This window comes from Haliotis asinina, chromosome 9 (assembly GCF_037392515.1).
Source record: "Haliotis asinina isolate JCU_RB_2024 chromosome 9, JCU_Hal_asi_v2, whole genome shotgun sequence".
Taxonomy (NCBI): Eukaryota; Metazoa; Mollusca; class Gastropoda; order Lepetellida; family Haliotidae; genus Haliotis; species Haliotis asinina.
The window spans coordinates 63,152,072-63,177,037 of record NC_090288.1 but is presented as its reverse complement, the minus strand read 5'-3'; the positions used below and the strand labels follow the sequence as shown (position 1 = coordinate 63,177,037).

Below are 24,966 nucleotides of genomic sequence, written 5' to 3'. Positions count from 1 at the left end.
TTAGGGAATACTCCCACCGGTCATCCCTGTGACCACCTCCAATTGAAACGACTACATCGACGGCTGCACAACACAGCAGCACATACTAACATGGGGATACTTTCTAAATCATTGTCAATCCGCAAACATGGGTGTATGGTGTCCTAAAATTGCCATCGCGTGGCGCGTGAAAAAAGAACGACGTCGTTCTCTTTTTTACGCGCCACGCGATGGCAATTATGGGACACCATAGATATTTGAGGTCCCTCTCCCAACGTTCATGAGGTGTAGGTAGACCAACTCAGCTCCCGCTCAAATCACTCGTCGGTCACTCAACGGCTCAGTATCTCGCACAGATGTAATTTGTTATTTTTGTGTACAAGGTTTCGTCTTTTACATATACGGAATTCTTTCATTATTCTTTCTTTGGTATCATTTCTAATGTTTACTGATCATTTATTAACTTACTTTAATTATGAATAATTATTCATATTTTAATTAAGAAAGTATTTGTATATTGTTCTTTCCCTTTAGTGCAGTGGCTAAGAGTGAAAATAGATACTTGGCGGACTGAAACATGAAACATTGCACACTGTTAGGGAACATCATTACAAACATATTTTGGGGTGTGCCCGATATTTTGGGCCTGTTTTCGAAAAATCCAAGACGCCGCCAAAGATCAAAGAAAGCTGAAGTCCACCAAAATGGTCGCCGATTATACAGTGGGATCTGGTCGTGCCAGATATTGTCTGCGCACACATATATTTTATTAACAGGACAGTGACATTGTCGCAAGCTTGCAAACATGCGCTTTAAAAGATTACAGTTTATTCACCAGAGACACTCTGATCATTCAGTATCATTAACACTGCTTATTGCCATAACACATGTTGTTTTGGACATGAGTGTTGGTTGATGGCAGTATTTGCACGTCTGTAGTGTCTCCGGGTAGTTTGACATGAGGGAACTTCAGAAAGACCGAGCCTCAAATTTTGGCAAGGGGTACGTTAACGTCATGTAAACAACAGTACTTGCAGGAAATAAAAGTAGGAAATAAGATACCCGAACAGACGACTAAACATTACATTTGCCTGCAAGTTGACAGGTTTTAGCACGCACAAAGGTTGACAACACAAAAGTTGATGCCGGCGGAGGCCGCAAAGTCGGATAAGAATCGTTGGGAAAGCTGTTCCGCATATATTGAAACATGAATAATAATGCCGTGTACAGTACTGTGTGACATCGACATCACACGTGTACACATGACTTTACTTATATTATGATCTTTAAGGCACAGCCAGACATTGATACTATTCACCTCAAGACGACACTTCAGCCTTAGGATTATGAGCTGTCAACACTGGTGTTAGCACACATCTTGCATCATAACATCTGCCGCAGCAGACAGTCATAAACACACACGGAACCTACCCTGGCATCTCCGAGTCTGGTGAAATCCGGCACAATGAAGTAATAGATCCCTTCTGAGGCGTTGGGCAATGTTACTCCGCGGAAAAACAAGATAAATAGGACGACATAGGGGAAGATGGCGGTGAAGTACACAACCTGCAAGAAATGTTCTCGAACTGAGAGCAGTACCACTGTATCCCGTACCACTGTACCCCGTACCACTGAACCCCGTACCACGATGACAGGAAGAGTTCAATCCGTATGGATTCATATGGCCTTCAGCAAACTAAAACAGTTCAATCTTACATAATACCCTATCGTTTATTTCTTGTTTTGTGATTGAGGGTCTGAAGAGCTTGGCAGAAAAAACATTTTCAGAAAAATGGAATTTGAAAAATATGAAACACTGCGAAACGTTCGGCTACACAGAGAAGGAAAAGATCCGCCTCTCGAAGAAGACGCCAGGTGTACTACCTTGCCAGTCGTCTTGATGCCCTTCATGAGACAGAAGAAGCAGATAGTCCAGGCCAGCATCAGGTTCAATACAAGTCTCCAGTCCGGTGATCCAAAGTCATCAATACTGTCGGACATCTTCAGGGCGTGGTTCCTGGAATAGAGATGTGAAATGGCAAAGGTTTCACACAAGGAAATTCCATTCTGAAATATTACCGTCAAAAATGTCAATTGAGGTAAGTCCGAGGGCATGCTACAGGCATAGAGTCAAGTTTATTTTGATCATTCTCTGTAAAGGGAACTGATGTGCCTGAGGACGTAACATACAGGGATTATCCCACCTCAACCCTATTGTGGTGTCTGACGTTTGGTAATTATCAACACTGTATAACACTGTCATAGCGACTTCTGAGCAGTTTCATGCAGGCTCTTCGTTGTGACTATATAGAGTGAGTGTGGTTTTACGCCGCTTTTAGCAATGTTCCAGCAAATATCACGGCGGGGGACACCGGAAATGGGCTTCACACACTGTACCCATGTGGGGGAATCGTGACGAGCGAACGCTTTAGCCACTAAGCTACGCCACCGCCCCGACCATAGAGGAGCCACGTGTACACAACCGTACATACGGCCACTAAGCTACGCCACCGCCCCGACCATAGAGGAGCCACGTGTACACAACCGTACATACGGCCACTAGGCTACGCCACCGCCCCGACCATAGAGGAGCCACGTGTACACAACCGTACATACGGCCACTAGGCTACCCCACCGCCCCGACCATAGAGGAGCCACGTGTACACAACCGTACATACGGCCACTAGGCTACCCCACCGCCCCGACCATAGAGGAGCCATGTGTACACAACCGTACATACGACCACTAAGCTACACCACCGCCCCGACCATAGAGGAGCCATGTGTACACAACCGTACATACGGCCACTAGGCTACGCCACCGCCCCGACCATAGAGGAGCCATGTGTACACAACCTTACATACGACCACCAAGCTACCCCACCGCCCCGACCATAGAGGAGCCATGTGTACACAACCGTACATACGACCACTAGGCTACACCACCGCCCCGACCATAGAGGAGCCATGTGTACACAACCGTACATACGGCCACTAAGCTACGCCACCGCCCCGACCATAGAGGAGCCATGTGTACACAACCGTACATACGGCCACTAAGCTACGCCATCGCCCCGACCATAGAGGAGCCATGTGTACACAACCTTACATACGACCACTAAGCTACGCCACCGCCCCGACCATAGAGGAGCCACGTGTACACAACCGTACATACGGCCACTAAGCTACGCCACCGCCCCGACCATAGAGGAGCCATGTGTACACAACCGTACATACGGCCACTAAGCTACCCCACCGCCCCGACCATAGAGGAGCCATGTGTACACAACCGTACATACGACCACTAGGCTACCCCACCGCCCCGACCATAGAGGAGCCATGTGTACACAACCGTACATACGGCCACTAAGCTACGCCACCGCCCCGACCATAGAGGAGCCATGTGTACACAACCTTACATACGACCACTAGGCTACCCCACCGCCCCGACCATAGAGGAGCCATGTGTACACAACCTTACATACGGCCACTAAGCTACCCCACCGCCCCGACCATAGAGGAGCCATGTGTACACAACCGTACATACGGCCACTAGGCTACGCCACCGCCCCGACCATAGAGGAGCCATGTGTACACAACCGTACATACGGCCAGTAGGCTACCCCACCGCCCCGACCATAGAGGAGCCATGTGTACACAACCGTACATACGGCCACTAGGCTACCCCACCGCCCCGACCATAGAGGAACCATGTGTACACAACCGTACATACGACCACTAAGCTACGCCACCGCCCCGACCATAGAGGAGCCATGTGTACACAACCGTACATACGGCCACGAGGTAACGACTCACGATTTGTATCATCCTTTGATTTCCAAATCGTTTCGAATTCATGCAAAACATTTGTAAGTACCACAGTTTTAATACACAAGTACATTCAAAACGAAAAGAAATCAAGAATTAGGATAATATATATTTTATGCACTGACATTTCCATTCCTTTGTATTTAATGAATTAATTATTTTCAATATGTATGCACGACTTGCTATTCAAGTGAAACGTGAACACTTTGTGCCTTACGTCCAGTACTCTTCTGATGGGAGCGCCCTCTTCCGGCCAGTCACATTTTGAAACAGGGTTACGTTCCAAAGACCGACGAATTTGTCCTTCTCGTAGCAAGTGCCATTCTTATACAAGTCGCCGTCAGCACAGTCCACCTTCGGCAACTTCAGGCTGCAGTCTGGGAGACATCAGAGTTCACATACATTCCAACACAGCCATAGAAAACTGACATGAGTAGAGTCGTGCTAGCTGCCAGTGGCCACCGCGTTTATCATATCAACAAGCAGTGATAGAACTATGGATACTCTTTTTCGTTTCATCAACGAAGCTTTACCTGCACATTGCTTGGTGTGTCGAGTTACACAAACAATGAAACGTTTACTTTCATATATAGATAGTGTGAGGTGAAACGCTACCATTAGTAGGACCCTTGATGTTGTGTCTTATTTGGGTTATCCGAACAGTGATTTTCACCGAACCATTAATATTTGTCACCTCTGTGTTCGCCTCATAAACTCCATGTACGCTGTTCCGACAAATAAGCGAGGCGTTGCAACACTCCGTATGAGCGAAGAGATAAAACAATCTCCTGTCGCCATGCGACCGTGCAGATCCGGGATAGGACTGGTCCTCATTAACACATGCTTCTCAAAATAGGTGTATCCCGATTGCGTAGATCACGGGGTGGTGAGCACTGGATTGTGTGGTCTAATTGTCTGGACTCGCCTAATTACAGACTACCGCCATTAGCTGAAATATTGCTGAGTGCGGCGTTAAGCAAGGAGCAACCCCACCCCTCCAACCAACCATACCGCGTGTGTTCCAGGTATTGTCGCAGGTCTTCCAAGGGAGCTCACTGGTGAAGGAGGCGAACAGGTAAAACTGGGACCAGGCTAGGATCATGTTATAGTAGATACCTGTCAGAGCGGACACAACCACCATAGCAATACCCACTCCTGAAACATCCCGTGGTAGAACTGATTTTAAACAACAACAACAACAACAACAACAAAAATCCCAAACAAACAAAACGAAACAAAAAGAAAGAAAAGAACACCTCCCACACACATACATGCACACACAAAAACAACGAACCCCCACAAAAAACCCAAAAAAAACCCACAAAAAACCCCCCAAAAAACCAAACAAAACCAAACAAAACAAAAAACCCAAATAAATCGTAACAATATAACAACTTTTGTACAGAAACTAGAATGAGAACATATTAAATACGCAATGCGTAGGAAACACAGGCGCCATATATATGCGCCAAGTTCTAAAAGTATAACCCCCATGATGGTCATGCTATTATTCACTGGATTGTTTGGTCCAGATTCTTTTATTTACAGACCGCCGCCATATTTCTGGAATATTGCTTTTGCGGTGGAAAAGTAAACTCACTTACTCAATCTAAAAGTATGGCAGAGGTTGTAAAGAATCGAACCCCGACCTCCTACTTGTAAGGTGAACGCATTAACCTGTGAACAAGCCCCACCCACCCTGTCAGTGTGTTCGAGTTCACGAGTACAATAGTATATGCTACCTAGCAGTGACAGTGCGTACGTCATGACAATGGTTCCATGTCAACAGTGTTACCTTTGAACAAAGGGGCGAACTTCCAACAGGTCATCGGTCCACTGCTGCTGAACTGCCCCAGGGAGGCCTCCAGGAAGAACAGTGGCACCCCCACAATGGCCATCATCAACAGGAATGGCAGGAGGAATGCTCCACCTCCATTTCGGTAGCAGAGATAGGGAAAACGCCATACATTCCCCAGACCCACTGCGTACCCTAACATGGACAGGATGAAGTCGAACTTGCCCGTCCAGTTACCCCTCTCCTCGTTCTCGTCCTGCCCAAATATCTGGGTGCGGCTGTCGGCGTTGTACACGCTGTCCCCGTTGTAGGAACTCTGCAACACCGAGTCATGAAACATGGTTGTGGTTCAAAACATCTTATTGTTTTTCCAGCAATGAATGGGTACCCGTAGGGGTGAGATGGTATTGTCACTAAGAACCTTCAAGCGCCTAATTGGCAGGTTGCAATGTTTACTAGCAAGGAAAGATGAATTCTAGAGCATGTTTAAGGACTGGCCAGGAAAGTTCTTTAGAGTTAGAGCGCATTACAAATAATTCTAGTGTATCAAAACTGTTAATTTGTGAAAACGGGGTCAGGCAAGGCACTGCTTTAAAGATTTTCACAATTTCGATACTGACCTCGCCAGGCCTCATGGTGGTTCTTTGCGGTCTATGCCTGCAGCTGTTGAACTGGCAAATGTTCTTTGGAAGTGAGGTTTGTTAAGAACGCTTTAACGTCGTACTTAATGAACTTGATGTAGCAGAGAGCACACCTGGTGTTTTGGGATGATATTCCATAAAGTGAATATTTTGAAGAGTGTACTGAAAGAGGTCATGATCATTGTGTAAATGGTGCCAACAACGGCCATGACTGCATCTTTACATGAGCACCCTACCTAAAACGCCAGACCGTCACGTAACGGAATTTCTTGCGGCGTTAAGAACACACAAACAAACAATTAAACTATAACATGTATATATTACCTGAGACTTGTCACGTGAAGCGAGGGAGTGGTCTGACGTTGCTGCAGTAACCCGAGATCCCTCCGACCCATCTTCCAGGTAGATGCCTGTGTCCAGGGACAAATTCCGGTTTCCCAGCGTGACGTCATCGAATCCAGCCTCGCCCAAACCATTTTTCTTATTCTTCTTGGTCTTATTCGCTTTGTCCTTTTTAGCCTAAACAGGATATATACAATACATTCATTCATATACAATCATTTTGACTATGGCAGTATGCAAATATACATAATATACGCGGTGGCAACATACTGCAAGCATGGTAACAGCCACATCTATGGGCTCGGTGCCGATTGTTCCACGGTGTTCCAGTTTTACACCCATGGTGCAAGACAAAGTTTGTGGAGAAACCTGGAAAAGAATTAGGGAACACTTGTACTTTCAGGCGTTCCCTTATTAGATTCCATGAGTATTTTAGTCTTGCACGGCCCATCAACAATACTTGCACCGAAACGAGGAGATGAGCTGATGACCGAAAGAAGGCATACCACACATACGAAAAGTGGATTTGACCGTCAAAGTCCAACACACAGAGCTGCGGTACCGTGTGGATCCATAGAATGACCATTATTGGCTTTGAGAGCCACCACCCAATATAGGCGTCGGTCGTTTTGTGAGAGGCTTTAACTTCCCCACCTGAATAATATACACTGATGAGAAATACGATTGGCATGAGATAACACACGCGTCGTGTTCTAAACATAATACTGAGAGTGGAGAGTCAAACACCGGCCTCCTACATGTACAGTGAATATATTAAACCCTGGCACACCCGACCTACCCCGGTCTTGGCTCCTGTGCAACAGAGTTGACAATGCCACTATCAAACTCCCCATCCTGCCACAAAAACAACTATCATATATCAGGGTGTTATATCAGATACCGTGTACATTATAGCTTGCAGGTCGCTACCAGGGCACCCCTGGCGGAAGATACTACACTGATCTCTTACCCCCGTCAGCAGTGACTAACTTCTCATGTGACGGTCACGAATCACTTCTAAATATCTGCATTCCTCCCACCGCCTACCATATGGCTTACAACACCCATTTGTCTTGGTTGAGTGAGTGAGTGAGTGAGTGAGTCAATCAGTGAGTGAGTGAGTGAGCGAGTACGGATTTAGCAGTATTTCAGCAATATCACGGCGGGGGACGCCAGAGAAGGCTTTACCTAGTGTAAATGTAGGGAATCGAACCCGGGTCTTCGATTCGTGAGGAGCGGTCGCTTTAACCGCAATGCCCTGTTTTGTTTGAAGAAACACTCATTATTTTCCATCCATAAACAATCGAGTCTGGAACACACAACCCAGTGTTTGCCCTCATGAGCCAGTATCCACGCAAAGGGGATACGATGACAAGCATCGAACGGTTTAGAGAGCCTGGCCACACGATCCCGTTTTTAGCCACTTGTGACAGGCATCGGTTGACAAGACCAGCAGGCAAATCCGGATCTTCACGGGTCGTGATGGACGTGTCATCAAACATCATGCGTAATTGTATATTTTTGAAAATGTGTTTCATCTCTCTATACAAACACTGCGCATGTACTCGAGAGACCGGCTTCTACTCCCGAACCAGTCGTATCGTTGTAGTTGTACATTCTTCAGTACCAGATCTGGGACACTGTCGCCCTCAGTATGCACAAAGGCTCGCCACTCTAAGCCGGGCCATGCATTGCACAGCACACCCGACTGTACAACTTCCGGGTAGAGGTGCTGGATGTCACGTGATACCGGGTGTTGTATAATTTTCACTGTTTACAATAGCCGATTTGTACAGACTGAACTCATTCACTCACTCCTTCTCGTAGAGATTCACATGTAACTATACACGTCTACCTGAGAGTTATATATTCCTTGTAGTTTACAGGTTGTGGGTCGGCAAGGCACAATATTATTGACATTCTCTCCATATTGTTTCATTTATGGGCTTCCAAATAAAGTGTATATATATATGTACAATAAAAACGGTCATAGGTGGTAATATTACCAGTCACATAAGTGACGTCATCACTACCTAGTGTACATCTATAGTGGCTATCACTTCATGCTGTGTTCGGTATACCTTGTCCTAACCCAGGATTAAACGGCACCCAACTGACAGCATCAACTGGACATCACCCTCACCACCCTTTGTTTTGTCTTTCACTATTGGCAGTATCAGTCGACTCACCAGAAACTAGTGAGGCGTAGACAACTATTAACTGATGCATGACATGCATGTTAAATGCGAGTCTTTCATTGCTTATATTGATAGGTCGTGGGAATATTTAGAATGTCGCCCAAACACATGTCGGCAAATACACTTCGTGCAACCCGACATTTAACTTTCCCAAAGGAACGTTCGGCGCTTGCTGGTTGTAACGGTTGGTAATGGTTGTGACAACTGTAGCTGGACAATTAAATTCCAAACGTGTCTATATGTCAAGTGTATTTAGTGCGTATACCTTTACAGAGTATGCTTGAGAAATATTGAGAAAACCCCTCGAGGAGGAAAGCCCATACACAAAAACATAAATGAAATATGATTACAAACATGGGGAAACCTGTCTGTCGCCATTCAAATGCACATCAAGATTTTCCAGTCAGCAAACTTCGTATTGTTGAGTTTACCTGCTGATATATTTAACGCGTCACTTGCAGCATTCTGACCACAGTCAGAGAAAAATCGAACCTAGACCAGACCTGAACCAATCAACTGATTGTCATGATGAGCTTGGATCTATACACTTGACACGATGACATTTCAACGAGCCTGAACACCCGAATATTACAAAACACTGGTCCTACTTACGGAATATGTAAGAGGTATCCAAAGATGCACTGAAATATAACTGTAATTAAATTAAATGAATATATTCAAATTTATCTATGGGTTGACGGAAATGTATATTCTTCTTATGATTTTATAAATTCTTTGAAACAAAGGTAAAAGTACATCCGTCGTAAAAAACCATACATTTCTGCCGAAAAGTATCCTTAAGCTTGTGATATTTAAGTTACAAATTCTGACATGCTCTGTCAAAATTAGAATGTTTCTGACACGAGAGTTTGACTGAAGTTTGACACCGACATGCCAAGCAGTAAGACAATATGCACACCCCGTGACTTCATAAGAATGAAGGCGAGTGTCTAAACATACTCATTTCAATAATACCGTCCATATATTAGTATAATGCACTGCTAAGTCACTAAGTCTTGTACAAAACAAACAACAATAAAAACAAAAACAGGAACATGCAGCTATCAGAAACGGAACTGAACCTGGGAACATTCTATGCATGAATGATTGAAGAAAACTTGAAAGACACCGGGACACTCAAGCAGGGGGAAGTGGGGTTAAATTTTGTTAACTGAACATTTAAAGTCAGCAACAGGTCACATCCACTAGGGCTGCCAATCAGAATACAATGACGTTGTTGTGCGAAGATTGGTCGTGTTGGCCATTGTCGTACCTCGTGAATGCATCATCAGTGGCTGACCGATAATACGGTGCGTTCATCACGAACACCTAACGTAATACTTATTATCTGGGACATGTTTCTGAGAAAATGTCCCAGTCTCACAGCTGTGTTGTGTCAGCACAAAGGCTATTGAATAGGAAGGTGTTGGTTTAACAAGCAGCATGCCAACAGTACAAGTCTCACTGCCTCTCGTGTATACAAGGTGTACTCCGACAACATCGTTTGTCTTACATGTTTAGGCCTGACATGGCGTTATGTTATCCAAACTTGGGGGACTTAAAGAAGATTAAACCCGTAATATATACTACTAAACAAGTAACTGTTAATGAGTGTTCGATTCAAGTTATTTTAGAAAATCTGTTAAAGCAGCTTAATGATTTTAATATGAAACAATTGCTGTTATAATGAATATTACGTTCGAACATGACATATTCCGACGACGCTCTGTGAATTTCCGAACCTGGGCCAGACAATCAAGTGACTGACATCATCAGCATACATCTACACAGTTGGGGTACGATCACAATTCAACGAGCCTCATGTTTAACAGAGAATAGCAACGCATTTCCAGTTTTGATACATGGAAAACGCATCCTAAAAGTCATCTTCTCTTATTAAAAAGAAGAAAGAACAAGAGGTTTGCAAACTCTCAATAAAAACGTCCTCGAATGTCCGCCTATTACGGAAACAGACCACAGTTGCTCAGAGCTGAGGCGGGTATCACGTGACATGACGTCAAATGTGTATGGTGCCGATGTTTGGCTCTTTGGCTGTTTTGGACAACTTGACTGTTGTTACGATAGTATGTTTTGGGGTAAGTTGAATTATTATTGGTTAATAATGTGCCTATCCTCAACGGTTTCTCAACAACATCATATTCAAAATTGGTTGCTCACTATGAAAACTACCTTCAGCTAGTATATCTGATCTCACTGTAAAATGACAAGATTCTCGTGAACTGATACTTTATATTTGTCACCCTTTGCCTTAGACTTGTGACTCAATTGCATGCAGTGTACTAGAAATCTGTACTGTGATCCACTGTAACTTACTTATTGTTTGCTTAATATATTATTGAATATTTTAGACTTGTCAGTGTTATATTTTGCTGGTTCAGGGTTTTTTCTTATACCCTTTGTCACGGCAATTCATTAATTGTAACACTGTGATCATGGAATCTGAAGCAATAAAAGATGTTCCCGATGTAATTTTCAAACTGGATGTTAGACCACACTAGTACCAGCCGATTTGACATCACGCAAGAGAAACCTCCAGTGCAGAAAAAGAAGGATACCTCGAAACGCAAACGCCACTTTATTCATTTCATTTCACGTCTTCGTTATTTTGGCCATTTGACCCACAGTACAACTGATTGTGAGGACATAGCCGTAACACGTGGCAAGAAGGACATTTGTACAACGACTACAACTGCATACAGGAATGTTTTCATTAGAACATTTTTGTCTCAACAGATTAACACTAAACGAATGTAATGTAATACGTAATTTAGAGAATGAACGAATCAAACTTGTCACTTAGCGCTGTGATAAAAATTTGAAAGTCGAGTAATTCTTTTAAAATGTGAATGTACAAAGTGAGTCATGAATATATATCGCGGACACTTTGTGTAAAAGTCCTGACGAACATTGGTATGTTTCCTGCGCTATACAAGCATTTGAAAAACAGTTGTGAAAAGTAAGTCACGTCTGAAACCCATGTATGTTTACCATTTTCATCAAGTTTTTTTAGGAATAGATAACACTGGTGAGGATGGCGGTGTGATTCCATTCTTAATAATTTTGATCAAAATTTTACAATACGTATTTTAGTAGACACTTGCATCGCGTACCTACCACATACACACAGTATTGCCTTATTTGATGCATACGTGCCAACATTTAGAAATAATCTGAAGTATGTATGTAATTATACCTTTTCTATGTACTTATAACAACTAGTCTTGGTCTTTGGCAATATGGCGGACTCGAAGCACATTTGACGTCACGAGCAGAAAGGGGACGTCAGCTCCAGCGGAATATACATAATGGCGGAAGTTCAGTTGACAAAAACTGTTAAAACAAACATTTGGGTATATGTTTCATATGACTTTATCCTTCACCCAACACATTTTTGCGCTTCTCTCATATTCCCCTTGAAAATACTGGTCACACAAACTGAGTATTACCCATCACATGAGGGAACAATATTTCTCAGATCACCCAAGGCCCGCTTGACCAACATTTGAAGTGTCTTGGCTAACTTTGTGTATAGTAATTATGAAAAGGCTTCCGTCTAGACTCTCGTCTTTGTGTTAGCTTGCGTTTCGCCACATACATGCTCGTGACAGGATCAGAACAGGCTGCTGTCTCTGAGTTGGTAACTGACAACGACGCTGTCGTACCGATGCCATCAGCAGGTTTCACGTTAGGTTTTACGCCTCTTTTAGCAATATTCCAGCAATATCACGGCGAGGGACATAAGAAATGGGCATATCACATTGTACCCATATGGGTACTCGAACCCGGGCCTTCAGCGTGAGAAGCGAACACCTTAACCACTAGGCTACTTGTCGTCTCCATCATCAGCAGAGCGATCGCTGTTTTAGGTTAGCTAGCAATGGACAGGCTAATGCAGTAAACTGGATGGAGGTGTAATCTTTCTATCCGTGGTAAACATTCAGATGTTCTCAGCATCCCCTTTGAGACTCCTGTGGTGAATAAACATACTAAACAATTGCTACCTTATTTTACCCCTCTTATAGCGGCCTTGGCCTGTCTCAGTCGTTTGGTAATTACGGTATTTATGTATACAACTTTATATATTGCTTAACCATTAGACATACGAGCTGTCAATAAAAAGTAGGATGACGTTCGTGCCGCTTTTCTTGTTCATGAAACTGAAACTGAATGAGTTGGGTCGGCACAACAGTCGCAGTTAGAAGCGTACAACTATTATGCCCAATTTGTAGTTACCAAAAGTATGGTGGCTGATTCGGGCCATCGCTTTATCGCCCTGCAAAACCAAGGCGACATCGTAACAAAGCGATAGCACGACACGACATTGCGATACGCCGACACGATATAGCGATATTGTGATACGGCCAGAAAAAGAAATAGCGAAAACCCGACACGATATAGCGAAAACCCGACACGAAATGGCGATATCACGACACGAAATGACGATAACAAGACACGATTTAGCGATAACAAGACACGAAATTGCAAAACCCGACACAAAATGGCGATAAAATTGGGCGACATTGCGATATGGCGATAACGAGAAAAGGCGACATTGCGACATAGAGACACGATATGGCGATACAGCGACATTGCGATATTGCGATATTGCTTCCTTTCCATTTGTGAAATGTGGAAAAGTGGGTAAGCTGCTTCAGTTTTAGAATGTGGGGTATGTGAGATAAACGCATTTGTAAAACCATCCAGTTTACAGAAATAGCTCATCCAAAAGCACGATGAGTGATGACATATTTCAAACTGTGATAGTTGTGCAGGCCATGGTCATGCGAACTTTGTAGGCTATAGGATTTCACCAGAACAGATTTGGCATCATACGGTGCCTTTTTTCTTCTTTACGAAATGAAAATATGATCATAAAGAAAAGTTGTAGAAGATTTTTTATTCGTGTATCTATAAATAAGAAAATATTACATTGTACACTGAATTAATTTCAGTAAGTATAGTAAGTCATTTAAACCAAAATATATTTGACGCCGACAATATTGTGGACCCTCTGATGACCTTCAGTGTTTGAGGAGACAGCCCAATTAATCAGTCCGAGATACAATATTACACATGATTAGATTAAACAACATGATACAAAATTGGGTGGAATTGACTTTATTTTAGGTTTGTTGAGGCTAGAGCAATAGAATTTTACTGGAAAGGTGCATGTTCGGGGATGTAAATGTTTTTGGGGTGAAACATCTACTTAATAAAACACAATGTATAATTATGACTAACGCACATGGGTCTTGTAGTTGTTATAGCAGGATCCCTCTGGTAAAAGATTTGGAAACAAACAGATAAAAACATGTATGTGTGTTTGTTTGCTTTCTGACTATGTCAATGTTGTATTTGAATGGTGGAGTGGTTATCTCTTATCTCTTACGTCGACACATTGTTCCATACATAAGGGTACAACATATTACACTAAATGTAGAAATGTTTGGGTTATTTACCGATTTTCTCTAAATGGTCATTAACAGGGTTGGGTGTTACCAAAATTTTCGTATTGCGATGTTTTGTGATATACGTTGGCGTACTGCAATATGTATTGCAATACATCGTGAAAGTGGAACGCATGGTTTAAGGTCATGAACTTACTGTTTCATTTCTTTTGAAACAATGCCACTAGCCAGTTAGGAATCAGGTGTGATTGTAGGAGAGATCAAATGAACATGTTTCTGAATGATTTGCTCTAATGTTTGGAACTCGAGAAAAAGCTTCTGCAGCAGGGTCCACCATTTCGGTTTGTTTGTCCTCACAACAAGTGCCCCACCAATCTATTTTCTTTACTTCACATGGTTTAAAATTCATGCTAGTACAATCACATGACCAATAAACATTTTCGAAACTAAAAATATGCGGTTTATGTGTTACTTGACCATACGTTTGGAGTTAATTATGAAATGGTCAATGGATGTAAGAAGTAATTCTGCATGAATATTGGATACGTTATCTTTGCCACAGATTATTTCTTCAACAGAGAATCTATTGCGGTAGAAGTACTGGTTATATTAAATCTGATATGACGAAATAAAGGGCAAAAAATGAAGTATGAGGTATCTTCTGTTAAAAAGCCACATTGGTATGAACTGTTTTCTTTTATATGTCTTTCGAAATGGTGTAAGTTTAAAACACTACACCCAGTCTCAGTTTGGACATGATAATTTGGAAAAAGCGCGTGGCAATAATTAAAGTATTTATAGCTCTGAAAATGAGAGTGTAATAAGTATGATATAATTTAAATTTAGATAATAATTCTGCCGATTTACATATTCGTCCAGACTATTGTAGTCTTGTATGACTAATGGAAGAAGAGAGTGCCATAGTGCACTCGTCTAGCTGTTTTTGTTCTGGCTGTCTTGAGTATCTTTGGCATTATGAAGGCAATAGTGAGTATTTTTGCCCACTTCTTGTGGAGCTAATCTTGTTAAGTACTCTGGCGTTAAGCCATGTACCGTCTTATAAAAAATAAACAATTTATGATTCTTTCTCCTTTGAAAGAGAGATGGCATACATGTTTCTTCGTCATTTGTTTAATGACTGATACCCATGATGGCCTCACTTAAGGTACGATGAGCATCAAGGTGTAATCTTTCTAGTACTGATCCTTGTTCTTGGGATCAGTTGTCCCAAATGATGTCACAGTATTCAAAGATAGGAAGGAGGAATGATATATACAGACTTTCTGTTTAGTTTATTAGTTCATATTTAAGACTCCACAAGCAATATATTATAGGACTAGTTTCTTTACCTGATATTCGATTTGCATATTCCATATACCATTGCTTTGAAATCATAGTCCTAAATGTTTATGGTAGTCATCCATCATTAAATCTGTTTTCACTCTAGGTATTACCTTTCAGTGAATAACGTAGTCACTGGTTTTGGGGGACTAAACAACACCTGCAATTCATTTCTTCATTGAGACAGATTAGCAAGATCACTGTTCAATATTCTTGTTGCATCGGTGGGGTTACTTATGATTATGTAAAGGGAGGTATTATCAGCAAATAAAAGTATGTTGCTTGATACCAATAAGTAATTCATTTATCTAGACAAGGAACATAAGAGGACCCAATACGGAGTGTATTAATATATAATGATATAAAGGAAATACGAATATTATTAGTAGTTTGGCTACATCACGAAAATGGCAGATCGTATCGGGTGAACCGGTTCGCGAAAAGTGTACCGCAATATATAGTACTGTGAAGCTCGTATGGCAATATAGCGGTTAAGCGGTACTATCGGCCACGTCCACAAATTTATCATTGTCGTACTTTAAAACGAACGTCTAAGCTACAACCAAATCGAGAAAGTGTTAACTTTAACACGTAAAAGATAAGGTCCTGATTTTAACTAACTAACTAACTAACTAACTAACTAACTAACTAACTAACTAACTAACTAACTAACTAACTAACTAACTAACTAACTAACTAAATATTTACTAAATAAATAAATAAATAAATAAATAAATAAATAAATAAATAAATAAATAAATAAACTAGGAGCAATTTTACGACTTTCAAACATGAGATATTACTAGAATGCACACGTAAAGCACGTTCTTCATCCAGTATATACCAGTCGGCGGCAGGATGATGTGCTGTGAACGAGCCTAGCACATTGAGGTATACTAGTATATTTCAAAACTGCACTTTGTGCATTATGAACTGATACAAATCATGACATTACTACTAAACATTAACTTGACATGGTAAGACGAAGACTTTCAGAAAAAGGGAAATCAGCTTCATTAATCCGTTTGTGCACATTACCATAGCCACACATAATTTTAACTGTTTGTTTCCAAATTGTCTTTCAGAGGCATCATGCAAAAACAACTACAAGACCCAGACTTTCTCAATCTATAAATATCTGTAGAGATAGATTGAAACCCATGAACATTAATCATGTAAGTTATGTTTTATTAACTAGATGTTTAATCCCATACTCCACATATGAGATTCTAAAACTGAATAAACTTATCCACTTTTCCACATTTCACAAATGGAAAGGGAGCAATATCGTCATATCGCAATGTCGCTGTATCGCCAAATCGCATTGTCGCTGTATCGCTATATCGCATTGTCGCTGTATCGCTATATCGCAATGTCGCCTTTTCGCGTTATCGCAATGTCGCTGTATCGCCATATCGTGTCTCTATATCGCAATGTCGCCTTTTCGCGTTATCGCCATATCGCAATGTCGCCCAGTTTTATCGCCATTTCGTGTCTAGTTATCGCAATGTCGTGTCGAGTTTTTGCAATTTCGTGTCTTGTTATCGCTATATCGTGTCTTGTTATCGTCATTTCGTGTCGTGATATCGTTATTTCGCCTTTGGCTGTATCGCCATATCGTTATATCATGTCGCCAAATCGCAATGTCATGTCTTACTATCGCTTTGTCGCTATGTCGCCCAGATTTTGCAGGGTGATAAAGCGGTGGTCCGAATCAGCCACCATACAAAAGAGACAAAATATTTTCCATAATCATCATATATGTCTTTCAGAGAGCACACTTTTAAAATCTCATAAGTGATTCAAACACAGTGATGATGGGGAAAGTCGAGGTCATCCAGCCCAAAGTCGAGGTCATCCAGCCCCGCCAGCGTACACTCAACAACATTTGTCCTATCTTGCAGAATCTCTCAGCAGAAGCAGCAGCAGTAAAACTGACCTGGTCCTGATTTGTTTAAAAAAGTTTTTACTCAAATTTTGAAAAAAATCAAACAGCTGAATTGTTAACTTCATTTTAGGATAAACGGCCGCAACAGCTTAAGTATTCTATCCACCAAAATCAAATTGTCTGCCATATGTTTGAGTTTAATATCGATTTCAGTTCATTGTCAAATTTGAGTAAAAACTCTTGTATAATGTTCAAGAGCATTTGACGGACACACACACATCAGAGCTTCAGTACCCTAGAGCCACCACCCTCTCCACGCCCTGGCGTACCACTTGTTTAATGGAACATTGACCCAACACTGGATGTACACATTGTAAACAAACACTGTCAATAATATATGTCCAATGTATCTCAAACGCCTACAACTCAAGAGATAGATTGTAAAACCTACACATATTCCTCATACCGTTTCATCATGTTTGGAATACGTATAAGCATTCCTGTCATCTGCATCACTGTCAAATCTTATTCAAAAAGCTGAAGCACTGGTTATTTTCACTGATTGTCTGTATAAGCCTGTAAACATACATTGCAGTTATTCGGCAATGCTCTAGCCCAATTATGGGCGCTTTTACATGCTTTATGTTACAACCGCACAGTCAGATACATAAAGATCTTGTTGTACGTGCAATATATTTTTCTATTAAAAGAAGCCATCAAAGTCACCAATCTCACAACCACAACATTCTTAACATAGTTTGCAGTTTGTTGGTTACTTTTCACATTTCTTTTGGTTTTAATACTCTGACTACTTTTGTGAAAAGTGACACGTTTATTGCCCCTCTATTTTCATTAGATTACACCACAGTGAGTGCACTCGTGTAATAAGACTGTGGAGTAAGCAGGTTATTTTCATGAAGAGTCAGGCATATTTCTGAAGAATGTTAATTTATGATATCCACAGTATATCGGTCAAATGGACTAGGGTGATTTAAAAGGAGAAGAACTACCCTAATACCAAACTCTTTAAAATGTATTTGGCGTGAATGGGTTGTATGTAGTGCGGACAGTGTGTAGCGTTATAACTGTTACTGGCGATGTCTATAACCAGGTGTCTATATCCAGGTGTCTATAACCATGTGATGTTTGTCACGTGGTGGTAGTCATAAGAAACTTGATAACGTTGTAAGAACCAACATGGAATGGTCGCTTTATGCACTAGACAAGAGTTGGTCCTCCAAGAAGTTGCATGCTTCGCTATACTTCACTTCCAGTTTTCTTTCCTAACACTTCAAAGCTACAATGACTGTAGCAATGTTAACCTACACAATTACACCGAGCAACGTGCTCTTCGGGTTAACTCCTAGTCCCTTAATATACTGGACAAGATAAGTTAGGGATATTTGTATTTTTATGACTGATATTTTATCAGTAGGTCAATGAATAAATACATCATTATTAATAATTTCAAAATGTACATATATCCCTAACTATTTATGTCCAGTATATATAAAATGTTGCATGTAAAAATAATCCCATTTAAGAAGCGCCAGTGAGATCATCCTGAGATCTAGACTTGCAACATTTAGACCAGCAATGCAGGGATGACTAATCAGTAGAGAAAATGAAGATGTTCAGGGACTTGAGACACTACGTGCTCATTAATATTTAATATACACAAATCATGATGATGAGTTCCTAACAGATTGCCTCATTGCCGAGATATGCCAGCCCATGATTACCTCGTCATTACGCGATTCTTAAACTTGATTAATATATACAGAGCTGGTGAGTCCATCGTGTACTGAGTCACACACAGGTAGCCAGGAAGCGCTGGGAGACATGACATGAAGACTGACGTCTGACGTCAACAGTAGGCAGGGAACTGTCATGGCGGACCTCTGCTCCTACGCATTTACTGGTGTTGGTGAATTATGTTTAACGCCGCAAAAAATATTACCTCCCTTGAATCACGTTTGTCTGTTTCATTAAACGATTTCACTCAACTAACAAAATGTAATATGAAGGCAAAACAACTACACACATCAAATTCTTTTCATTTCAAATCAGAGAAAGAGTTCAGCACAGAACATATGTACAAAGATGGGTGCCTACATTGTATTTAAAGAGTGTGTCTTCAAGTTTGCGAATATCTTCTTTGATTTGACAAGGATTGCAACTGACGAAAAATGTTTTTGAACAGGTATTACAGTTTAGGTTGCATAAACGACCAAGAAATGTCACTTTTCAATAAATATAACAAGTGAGTCTGGACCAGGCAATCCAGTGATTTATATCATGAGCACTGAGCTAGGCAGTGGATTTAACCAACGGATTTAACCAACAATTTTCGAATCCTGACAGTTAAAGCACACGATTCGGCACAGTGAAGATCTGGTCATATTCATCTTAATGGTATCTATGAAGTGGAGTCATTTGTGTAACAGCCAGTGTATCATTATACAGTATAGCTCATGGCAATACCATCACAGACCAGCAACAACACGAATGAATGAACAATTGAACGAATGAATGAACGAACGAACGAAACACTAACAAAGAAAACGTTATTGAAATATATTTTGACATTTACTTGGACGACCGTAATTAAATTTACTTTCCCCCAAGGCATAAGCTGTGACGTAAGTAGGTCAGGCCAACTGTCACCAAAATAGACACGTGGTGACCCGTGGTCAGTGACCCGGGACGATGTCCGGCTCATTAACGCGTCTTTCTCGCAAGCAGTTCTCTGTATTTTGGTTTGTTAGTCTGCTGCGTTTTAGCGAAACGTTTCTGGACAGATGATGTATATCTGTTACATCTTTCAATTCCGTAACAACGTCCTGTTTCAATGGACAACCTGTTTCTTCAAGTTCTAAATTTAGTTAACAGGAGTCTATAGTAATACGTATGTGCTTGTAAGGTTCTAAAAAGCGAGTGTTTTTACATTATATAGAAATAACCTTTAACTACTTAAACAAACGAGATTACATTATTTCTAAGCCAAACAACGCTAGGTAAAGATTGGGTGAGAGAAATGTAACGCAAACCAGTATCCTGCAGGAAACGATACGCTTGACATTTTATAACAATGGAAAATTACACTAAGCATTTGAAGAATGTAAATCGTAAATAACATTGTAAAAATGGAATATAATGTACCACCACAACATAACATTTGATTGCAATAACTGTTTAAGAATTACTTACATAAATGTACATGTAGACCTTTGACTGATCTTTCCTATCACCATTACATAGCAGGCCTTCAGCAAGGACCGATGTCGATTTGGCGCTGTATGTCTTTGATAATCTATTTCATCATAATGTTCTGTATCTGACGATCACCATTATTGAAAACAATAACGAACAATGTCTTCCGTGTAAGTGAACTCATAATGAACTATGCCCCTTGTGAGTATTCTTCGGCAACAAAGCTGTTCCCACTTTCACTGCAGGGGTGGGGAAGCACCACCTAGGTGCACTGTACCATGAATTAATAGTCTCACAAATGGGAGTTCTCACAAATGGGAGGGCACCCTTTCAACTTCACAGGCACATGTTTTGCTCAATATAAGCTCGGACAAATTTGTCCTACTGATCCGGAGGGGCGGTGGGGTAGCCCACTGGTTAAAGCTTTGGCTCGCAATGCCGGAGACCCGGGTTCGATTCCCTACAAGTGTACAATGTGTGAAATTCATTTCTGGTGTACCCAGCCGTGATATTGCTAAAGCGGCGTAAAAGCATATTCACTCACTCATACAGACCCTGAAACAAATATATCGAAGAAAGTCCATGTCGTGAAGGTGTGGCATGTCTAGATATCCGCAGTTTCTTCTGAAAATGAAGAAAGTCTCGGGACTTCTTTTCAATATACTTCATGATTATTTTGTATAAACAGTATCTTTCTGTAAAAGATGTTCGTTTCAGAGACGAGTCTAAACTAGAAACGAGAAAAGTCTTAATTTTTGACAAAGGGAGCCATTCAAACAGGACATAGTTAAAATGAACGCAGTGATGCCAAGTTATAAAGTACTGAAATTTTATCGTTTAAAACAATTCACGACAAAGTCGTCATGGCGAGTCGCGCGAACGGAGCCTAAGCGTTATTTGAACTATTCACGCTTGGGTAACTCCGGGTTGAAAGGGTTAAACTCTTCAACAGACGAGTCACTTTGTTTAGAGTGGCTCTGACGAATTCCCACTGTAGATGTCCATACATTAAGGGATGAGAATCGATAGGTAATCAACTAAATATATTGATCACCTTGTGTGTACAAATAAGTAAACACTAAAGGCGTAAACATTATACCCAGCGACTACACACACCGCATTATACAGATATAGGCCACCCGGCGTTTGAATCAAGCCATTGTGATTTATCGTAACATGCTACATACAACAGTTGCGGTATTGGTTTCAGGTCAATACGACACGATATCTTGCTCACGGAGACGAATGTTCCAAATATCCACGTCCAGATATAATTAACTAAGGTCTTACCTTGTCAGGTGTATGCCGACTGCAATAGGTAGTATTATACATTACAAAATTAATTAGTTACTCACCAGTATCCAAATCTATATTACGGAGTGAAATACAGTTGTATATGTACATGGTCTTACCTGTCCCTTGCCCATCATGGGTGGAGTAGTACATAGCAGCCCGTCAATCAAACAAACAGGTAAGGGCTTCCCAGCTGATCCACGAACACAGTGTAGTCACGTGACACAGTGACACGGCTAGCGGTTGTCATTCTCCAGTGAATTTCCTGTTGTTCGGGTAGGAGGTCGTCATGGATATAAGTCATACAACCGTCGCATAATGACGACAGTCTTTTGTAATATTCACAGGTAACTGTAGATACAGTTAAAATATTGCACCAGTTTCACAGCTAAATGTGTTGAACAGGCAGTGTAGGTGCTAAAACATAAATCTAATGTGAATTCATATTATATGTGGAGTGTTTTCGTTTGGAGAAACAGCCACTTCTTAAATACTACTTTTTAGAGATAATTATAGTTTTGATAAGCGATATACAGTTTCCTTGGTCACGTTGAAATCCATGTAACTGACCATCCTTCCACAACGTTTTCAACTTTTTTTTTAAAATCGGTGTTTTCATAATTTACTTTATTTCTTAATTTTTGCGGCTATAGGTGTAGCAATGAGTGAGTGAGTTTAGGTTTACACCCCACTCATCAATATTCCAGCTATTTGGCGGTGGTCTGTAAGTAATCGAGTCTGGACCAGACAATCCAGTGATCAACAACATGAGCATCGATCTGTGCAACTGGGAAACCATGACATGTGTCAACAAGTCAGCGAGCCTGACCACCCGATCCCGTTAGTCGCCTCTTACGACAAGCTGAGTCACCTTTCATGTCAACCATGGGTTGCTGAAGGCCTATTCTACCCCGGGACATTCAAGGGTATTCTACCCCGTGAACTTCAAGGGTATTCTACCCCGGGACCTTCAAGGGTCATAGGTGTAGTAGAACAGAGGATGTACACACGTGACAAATACATGCTGTTGGTGTGAGACGTTTATTGTAAGATGTTTCGGAAATACTATTCTTTTTATTTCCAGTCAAACACGTTAAAGGTTTAATGCATGATATTAACACTACAAATCGTGTCACCAATATCGCTATTGCACTTACTTGCGTCAATTCAGACAGATTTACAGGTTTTACTCTTATTAGCTGCACTGATAATTTCTGGGTAGTGACTTGCTCAGTGATATGAACGTTAACAGTGTATGAAACAGTGCAGCAGCATCTCTAGCGGTACTTAACGCAAAACTGTAAATATTGCTGAAATACTTCAAGAGTTGCTTTTATACATGTACCCCACGAACACAACAATTGTGAAGAAAACTTCATAGCTTAATCAGTCATTTTAGCAAGAACCATGACAAAACCTTTATGTGGGAAGTCACTTTCCTCTCCACCAACAAGTGACGTCCAAGACTTCGGAAACACATTACACCGAAACGTCGCCATTGCCAAAATAAAGTTACTCATCCATATAGTCTTGTCATCTCAAGCTCCAAAAGCCATCGCCACTAACAATCAGAGACAATTAGTTACCGACACTCGTTGTTAAGTGTCCACCTTTGCTATCTAGTATACATGTGTTATTTCCCCATGTAGATACCGTTCAGTGGTGATTCACCCGGTGAGAGAGTAATACTACACACGTAACCATTGCGTTCCTCACAGCAGAGAAGTTGACATCCATATTTATTCCATTGATGGATGATAATGTTTAACGTATATTATACGGACGCCTCAAGAGGTTTAGTGAAGTCACAGTCAGTCATTTTGAAGAAACATCAAACATTCAAACTGCAAATGGCTATTAGAGGCAAGCGCAGTGGATAAAAGATACGGGAAAAAACTATCATGTTCCATCAGATGTTAAAGCAATAACGATAATCATTGGAAATTCAGGAAAGCAAATAACTGTCTCTTGCACAATAACCGTCTCTAGTACGGCCGGAACACACACGGAGCTATTAATGCACCCGTAAAATCTATCTGATTTCTCCGCTGCACGTCACATCACGGCCTAACAAGTAATCCCTTGCTTTGATTACAGTCCGTTTGATTTCATTTTTATCCATAAAACGTGTCATGTATTCATGTTCGTCCAGTTTCTAAATATCTTTCAAAAACGTTGATGGCTTGCCCGACTTAGAACTTAGACTTCTATTAATTAAGACAGAATAATCATTTGATTGAAATATGACTTCCTGATCTGCAAATATGTTTAGACATGGTTTTACGCATATTTACAGCATTGATACAATACCATAATCAAATATGTTTTTTTCTAAATGAAATGATAAACAAATGAAAAAGAGAAAACGATGGGCGATTGTGAACGCCTGTATTTCGGTTATGATTGACACATAATCATGACAAAGCATTCACATACATGTGTATGGAAACACATTCATCCCTGAAAGAAAGGCGCCTTCCAGGTTTGTCAGATGAAGAATAACATGTTTACTGTGCATGGTGACTGTGTTGGTTATGTTTTGTTATCAAAGAATATTGTAGTCAATAGGATTCATAGACAAATTTCCACTTTAAATTGTTCTGACACCGTGTCTGCAGGTATTTTGGACAAGAATTAGAAGAAAATATATTTTCTGGCTAACACCATGTATATGCCCGGGCTTTTATGAAATGGTGGCTACGCCCCTGCCCAGTTGCAATGTTTCAGTTCAATATGTAGCATTTTCTTCACCTGCTGACGTAATGATTAAGAAAGTCCTCTCGCTCCGTGGACACTTCGCATTGCGGTGCTATCTTAAATGGCTGATTCCACGTGCCACGCGAAGCCTCCACTAACGAGACTGACGGACCAAGAGTTTCTATCAGTTCCAGTGTTGCGCCAACCAGAAACTGTGTTATTGACAGTAAATGGACTTCCTCGACACAGATGTTTTATCGGCGTTTATGATGTTTGAGTCGAACTGAAAGTCGATTTTATTTGAATCTACAACATTACATTGG

At 41.1% G+C, this 24,966-nt stretch overlaps 1 protein-coding gene across 1 annotated transcript in view; it reads right to left on the bottom strand.

Moving 5' to 3' along the window:
• The window catches only part of LOC137296761 (sodium- and chloride-dependent glycine transporter 1-like), a 29,833-nt gene extending 7,690 nt beyond the window's left edge, over nucleotides 1-22,143 (bottom strand). The window contains exons 1-7 of the mRNA XM_067828605.1: nucleotides 22,066-22,143; nucleotides 6,567-6,761; nucleotides 5,602-5,917; nucleotides 4,818-4,961; nucleotides 4,024-4,183; nucleotides 1,864-1,996; nucleotides 1,411-1,545 (exon numbers count right to left, since the gene is read on the bottom strand). Coding sequence (XP_067684706.1) covers nucleotides 1,411-1,545; nucleotides 1,864-1,996; nucleotides 4,024-4,183; nucleotides 4,818-4,961; nucleotides 5,602-5,917; nucleotides 6,567-6,761; nucleotides 22,066-22,083 — 1,101 coding nt within the window. The 5' untranslated portion in view covers nucleotides 22,084-22,143. The remainder of the gene's footprint in view (nucleotides 1-1,410; nucleotides 1,546-1,863; nucleotides 1,997-4,023; nucleotides 4,184-4,817; nucleotides 4,962-5,601; nucleotides 5,918-6,566; nucleotides 6,762-22,065) is intronic.
• Nucleotides 22,144-24,966: the final 2,823 nt, after the last annotated feature.